This window comes from Hyperolius riggenbachi, chromosome 9, assembly GCF_040937935.1.
Source record: "Hyperolius riggenbachi isolate aHypRig1 chromosome 9, aHypRig1.pri, whole genome shotgun sequence".
In the NCBI taxonomy this organism is placed as follows: Eukaryota; Metazoa; Chordata; class Amphibia; order Anura; family Hyperoliidae; genus Hyperolius; species Hyperolius riggenbachi.
This window is the reverse complement of record NC_090654.1, coordinates 288,207,157-288,214,444: the sequence shown is the minus strand read 5'-3', so window position 1 is coordinate 288,214,444 and position 7,288 is coordinate 288,207,157. Positions and strand designations below refer to the sequence as shown.

At 42.8% G+C, this 7,288-nt stretch overlaps 1 protein-coding gene across 1 annotated transcript in view; it reads right to left on the bottom strand.

Annotated features, from left to right (window-relative positions):
• The window catches only part of C9H14orf132 (chromosome 9 C14orf132 homolog), a 191,055-nt gene that overhangs the window by 155,790 nt on the left and 27,977 nt on the right, over nt 1-7,288 (bottom strand). Inside the window, exon 2 of the mRNA XM_068254980.1 lies at nt 526-923. Coding sequence (XP_068111081.1) covers nt 526-923 — 398 coding nt within the window. The remainder of the gene's footprint in view (nt 1-525; nt 924-7,288) is intronic.

Genomic DNA, 7,288 nt, shown 5'->3' with positions numbered 1-7,288 from the left:
CAACAAGGGCATCACAACTCACTCAAGGATTAACCACAAAAGATTCGAATCCATTTACGGAAGGGGGGAGGATTGCTGTCTCCTGCCCGTGGCCGAGGGGGTCACACACAACTGCCAAAAGTGATGACATCATAAGGCAAAAAACTGCCCGATGACCTCATTTTCTACCCTACAGAGCCTTCCCCTTTCTCTCTTATCCCCGGCTGCTGGAAATGTAACAGCTTCTGGGAAAAAGTGAAATTATCTTTGGCAATATTTAAATCCGTTATTATTTGGCCAAAAAAATAATAATAATATGAAGAAGAAAGGTTAACATATCAAATAAGGTTAAGGAAAAACAAAAAAACAATTAAAAAATTCAAGAAAAGTCCATCAACTTCAACCTGTGATAAGGATAACCCCGATCCAAATACTGTTGATCAAAAACAAGGCAGAGTGAGGAGGTGGAGATGCCTCTGCCAGTTGGAAGAACAATACGAGACAGTTGGAAGACAAGCAGAGATTTAGTAGTTGAGTGTGTCTTACCTGGGCTGCCATGAAGGAGAGGTCCATGGTGGTGTTTTTGTGGTTTTTGTGTTGGATTGAGGGTGGTGGTGGGGGGATCCAGTCTATGCTGTGTGATCGGTGGGATTCATCTTCTCCGGGGGGCTCCGTCAGGTCGAGCAGAAGAGGGAGAGCGATGTTTGAAAGGACACAATTAATCCGAGCTATACGATCATGACATCTCCGTGGCGTCCGCCAGCCCCGGTCGCTACAGACCAGACCAGAGCGTGCTTGGTGTTTGGGCTGGATCTGGCGAGCCCCCTTGTTTAACCGACGGCCGTGCCATCCACCGTTAACCCCTTCTCGGATCTGTTTGCCCAGTGGGTACGTCAGGCGCGAGAGAGGTGACGGATCTGAGGGCTTATTGTCTTTTTTCCTTTCTTTGTCTCGCAGTTAGAGACCCCTGACACAGATCCGAGCTCAGCCGGGGAATAATGTGCAGGCAGCTCTGATTCCAGATTCATTTATAAAGTGAGGTGATAGTTAACTGCGTTGCTATGGCAACAAAAGCTCCTTAGGGACAGAACGAATGTGCAGTACTGACAGGGAACTTTCAGGCAGACGCAATCTGTGTTTCGAAAAGTTGGTGACCATTGTTTGCGCTACCAGTCAAAGGTCACGTCTCCATTGAGACTCCATTGAGAAGATAGATTTATCATCTAATATATATATATATATATATATATATATATATATATATATATTGCAAGCTGTTGATTTCTATAAGCCGACTCCTTTTGCATATACTCTGGGTAAGGCAATGTTCCTGTGTGCGCAAAGTCTCAGCTATTATATATACCCAACGATGGCACGGGGAGGGGTGGGGGGGTTACTACTGGCCTGGAATGGTAAATCTGATTGTCAGCATTTAGCTATTAAAGTGGACCTGAACTCTTGCACAAGACAGAAGGAAAACAGAGAAATGCACCCTGTATGTATTTAGAGAATTTAGCCTTCCCAATCCCCCCTCATCTGTGACTAGTCACAACTGTAATTTGATCCCTCAGCTGTGTCAGCTCAGGAATCTGTCTCGACAGAGCTGCTAATTTGTAAACACAGGACGTTAACCCTATGTCTGTTTCCATGAAAGCAGGAAGTAGACACTGTAGGATTTGTAACAGCCGTAACAAAGAAATGTTTTTCTTTAAAGGGTTTTATGCTGTTGCTTATCTTTTAGTGCAGAGAGGAAGTTCTGAGTTCAGGTCCGCTTTAAAGAGATGAACCGCCAGTTCTTTAGATTTCAGTCCCTGGTGCCTGTATTTAGCACTGGGGCATAGAGGATAGGTCAATATCGGTTTGGTTATCGATTAGGGTTGGCATTTAGGAGGGCAGATGTTAAGGAGCAGGGTAGAGATATTTTTGCATTATTAATTACAGTAAGAAGGTTATGGACAGATAGGCTTCAGAAATGAATTAACATTAAAGGGGACGTCAGTTTGTGCTATGTGTCAGGAAAGAGTTAAGGTGGAGAGGGTGTTAGGTTTAGGAATCAGGAGGGGTTAAAGTTACATGGGAGGTTAAATTGAGGGGGTTAGGTTGAGGTTAAAATCTAGGGGGGTTTATAGGAATGCTACCATTTCATATTTGCTGGTTTCTTTTTTGTATGATGAAATTTGTATGATGTATTTGGTGCCCTGGAAAGGAGAGACATTGGCAATACTGTTTTCTAATACGTTAATTAATATGTTAATTATTATATTGAATTCTTCAATAAAAAGAGTTAAAACATATCTAAGGGGTTGGTTGGGTTAGCAGTCAGAAAGGGGTTAATGTGGGGGGAGGAAAAGGAGGAGGGGTTAAGCTTAAAGTGAACCAGAGACGAAGCACCCTCATGTATTTTACCATAGAAATCAGTGGGAACATTAGAGAAAACACTTATCTGCTCTCTGTTTCATCCTCACTGCTAAAAGTGTCTGTTATCTAGCTGAGATAAGAATCCCGGACTGAGCATGGAGTCTGGCTTTGCCAGTGGCGTAGCTAAGGAGCTGTGGGTCCCGATGCAAGTTTGACAATGGGGCCCCCCAAGCACTCTATACAAAACAGTTGATACAGCGCACCAAAACCTGCCAATGGCAACTACAGTGTCAGAGGTGCAAGAAGGGGCTGGGAAACAGTTTGTTAATGGTTACTAATATTCAAAGTATCTATAGAAGTGATTATTATGAGCACAGGACCAATAGAGAGCCAATACTGCAGTTGAGGGAGGGCCCTTCGGGGCCCCTCTGGCTCAAGGGTCCTAATGCAGTCGCAACCTCTGCAAGCCCTATTGCTACGCCCCTGGGCTTTGCTATAATGACTCAGCTATAATGATTCCTGAGCAGAGCCAGCTTGGCTTGGACTTGAAAAGACCCCAAAGAACACAGTCTCAGCTATAATTATCCTGTAGCAAAGCCAGACTGACTGCTCAGTTGGGATTCTTATCAGAGGTGATAACAGGCAAATTAAACAGAGAACAATGAAACAAAGAGCAGATTCGGTGTTTACTGCCATGTTCCTATCGATTTATAAGGTAAAATACATGAGGGTGCTTCATCTCTGGTTCTCTTTAAGGTGGCCATTCAATGTTTTTTTTTTTTTTCTGTTTTGTTTTTTTGACCAGAGACATACAATTAATTTTTCTGCTTGATTGAATAATTTGAAGAATCTAACCAATATACCAATACAGGCATGAATGATTTCTCCAAAAATACAAAAAAGCATTTATTTAACGCGTTCTTCTGCCTGACTTTTCCAATACCTTCAATCAGATAGCTATTGTTCTTTTCTTTTATTTACGATGTATCATTTTAATTTACTGATTTGGTGCAATCGTTTGTGGCTACCTTTAGGCTTCAGTAAGGGCCCACTGTAAAGAGGGGAAGGCTAGACGTTATCATCTGAAAACGGTTAATGTCAAAGTGGTACTTTAACCACGTCAGTATATCTACGCCCGCAGGAAGACTGTTCCCATTCCAGGGGGCGGAGATATGCATCTAGTCTAATGCATTCACAACTGAATGAACTGGGGGAGGGACCTCTAGTGGCCTAATAGTAAACTACAACCTAATACATTACATTACATAAAAATACGTACATCCCCCCATTAAAATGAACCCCTTACTTCCCCCATTCTCCCATAGTTACCAACATAGTACATTTGTTTATAAAAAAAATGACATTTAAAAAAATACATAAATAAATTGTTCAGGGGCTCAACTTTTTAATATGTGTGTAATGAGGGTATAGTACTGTTATTTTTGCAAATAAGGGCTTTTAATTAGTGACGGACACGAGACTGAAAAAAAATACACTTTTCCAAATAAAATATTGTCATCATACATTGTACTAGGGACATATTTTAAACATTAAAATTAATAAAAAAAAATGTGTTGGTTTTATCCACAGTAGCACGTTTTATTTTAAAATTATAATGGACGAAAACTGAGAAATAATGATTTTTTTAAAAAATTTTTCTTATTATTCCCATTAAAATGCATTTAGAATAAATTAATTCTTAGCAAAACTTACCACCAAAAGAAAGCCTAAGTGCTGGCAAAAAAAAAAAAAGCTATAGATCATTTTGTTGTCATAAGTAGTGATAAAGTTATTTGCGAATGAATCGGAGGAGCACTGAAAAGTGAAAATTGTTCTGGACCACAATGGGAAAAACCTTGGTTAAAGAGGAACTGTCACGAAAATCTTACATTTTAAAACACATACAAAGAAGAAGTTCATTTCTTCCAGAGTAAAATGAGCCATAAATTACTTTTCTCCTATGTTGCTGTCACTTACAGCAAGTAGTAGAAATCTGACATTACCGACAGGTTTTGGGTTAGTCCATCTCTTCATGGGGGATTCTCAGCATGGCCTTCTCAGCATATACTCCTGAACAACAGTTGCAAAATCTAACTGACATAATAGTGTGCAAGTGATTAGGGCTCTTTCACACTAGAGGCTGCGGTAGAAAAGGCTGAAAGTCAGCCTTTTGCTTAACGCCAATACATAGCGTTTTCAAAGCGTTTTCAAAGCCCTTTGAAAGAGTTTTACAGCCCATATGAAAACGTCCTTTTTTTTTTCTTCTATAAAAATAAGTGAACAAGATAGCTGTAAAACGCTTTGAAAAGGCTTTGAAAACGCTGAAGTTGGCGTTTTCCATTGACTATCATTGAAACGCCAACAGCCAACTTCGGCTGTTAACAGCCCTGAAAAAGCTCCTGGGAGCGTTGAAACGCAACGCTCCAAAACGCCGAGTTAGATGTGAAAGGTAAAATGAAAGTCTATGGACTTTCTTTTACCTAGCAAAACGCCAACTTCGGCCGTGGCGTTAAAACGCAGAAAAATCCCTCTGGTGTGAAAGGGCCCTTAGGGAGGCCGGCTGGTATCTTGCTATTTTGGCAGTTAAACTGTTGTTCAGGAAATGCTGTTGAAAACAAAGAAAGCCCTGAGAATCCCCCTTAAAAAGATGGACTGGCCCAAAACCTGTCATCTGTCACATTTTTTAACTGCCTACTTTTTTCGCGAAAGAACCCCTTTAAGTGTTTTCTCTATTTCCAGTTTTTAGTTCCATTCACTCGTGTTTGTCTCCACTGCTTATCATCCCCCTGCAGCTTTTATCAGCACTTCAGCACATGTTTTAAAGGTAAAGGTGGCCATACACTTATAGATTTGCAGCAGATTCGACCATCAGATAGATTTCTGTCAGATGCCTGTCAAGTTGAATCTGACAGGAATCTATCTGATGTGTGCCACACACTAGAAACAGATTTCCAATAGATTTAATTCTGAAATGTATTGGAAATTGATGTAAATGCATTATTGGGCCATTAGATCCAATGCAACTCTATAGGCCATTGATTTACTACCAGCAGCAGATCAACCTAGATCTTCCATCCTGTCAGATAGATCAAATCGATTGAAATCAATCGAAATTGTACGCAAATTGATCAATAGATCGATTTCTGACTGATCGATTCCATAGAATTGACCGATCGATGGCTGAAATCAACCAGTGTATGGGCCCCTTTAGATCTAAGGTGGTCATACTGTGGCCATGAGATAGATTCTTCTCAGATCATTATCTGGATGGAGAGGGATCTGATTGAATCCCTGCACACACTACACAATAGATTTCAGCATGAAATCGGGGCATGGTGCCTTCTGGGTCCACAAGCCTCCCAGTCCTCCCCCGGGCTGTGCAGGGTGTAGCCGGGGCTTACAATCACCTGTCCGTGGCACCTAACAAATGCTATGAAAGCCAAACACCAGGGGGCGCGGTGACACATACCTTACGTGACCAGTAGAGGGCTCTAGTATTTGTTTTCACTTGTTACGTCACACAATTGCCCCAGGACTCGAAAGTGAAGAGGCAAGAAGGACCCGTCAGGGAGAGAAGACACAGGTGAGTGTAAGCTTCGCTGCCCACATCGCTTGTAGCAAAATGCAACGCCACTATCGATGTGTCTCCATATACACTTCCTCAATTGGCAAGCTTATCTCCTCCCTGGGCTTCAATTACCACCTTTATGCAGATGACACTCATATTTACCTCCATACCCCCGATCTCTCAGCCACCACCATAAACAAGGTCTCCTCGTGTCTCTCAGCAATTTCCTCCTGGATGTCAGCTAGGTTCCTAAAGCTTAACCTAGACAAAACTGAGCTCCTGATCCTTCCACCCCATGCTGCTGCACCCATCCCAGGTTTCCACCTCACAATCGACAACACAACCATTCTCCCTCCCTCCCAGGCCCGCTGCCTGGGTGTCACCTTGGACTCTGACCTCTCCTTCATCCCACACATCCAAAACATCACAAGAGCCTGCAATTTCCACCTCCGTAATATCTCCAAGATCCGCCCATTCTTAACCCCGGACACGACCAAACTGCTCATCCATGCCCTCATCATCTCCCGCCTTGATTACTGTAACTCACTCCTTTCTGGCCTCCCCCTGAAACGCACTGCCCCCCTTCAATCAGTGATGAACGCGGCTGCAAGACTCATCCATTCTTCGCACCGCTCTGCATCCACATCTCCCCTTTGTGAATCCCTGCACTGGCTCCCTATCCGTCTCAGGATAAGTTTCAAGATTCTATGCCTGGCGTATAAATCTGTGCACAAAACATGCCCTACCTACATCTCGCAGCTTGTTCACAAGTATACACCAGGTCGCCCCCTCCGTTCCTCCAACGACCTTCGCCTCACCACCCCGCGCATTTCACACTCCCATGCCCGCCTGCAGGATTTCTCAAGAGCTGCCCCCTACCCTCTGGAATGCCCTTCCACCACCCATCAGACTTGCTCCCTCTTTCAACACATTCAAGCAAGCCCTCAAAACCCACCTCTTTATGATGGCCTACCCACCTCCTACCACACAGTAACTCTCTAAGGAATATTTAACAGCCCCCCCTAGTGTTTCCACCCCTCCCTTTAGATTGTAAGCCTCTGGCAGGGTCCTCCACTCCCTAGTGTATTCTACAGGATCATGTGCTCCTATCCTATGACAGCCTGTACTTGTATTACTGGGCCTACCTAACCAGCCCATATTGCATGATCATGTATTTTGTACAATTTGTATGTATAACTTTGTTCTATGTGTATAACCCTATGTCTGGCATCCTTGTATCATTGTATATATTTATTGTCCAGCGCTGCGTAATATGTTGGCGCTTTATAAATACAATAAATAATAATAATAATAATAATGTGTCTCCAACCCGCCGGAAATTGGACAACATTTTACGTCCAACACAATGGACCAAATCGACCG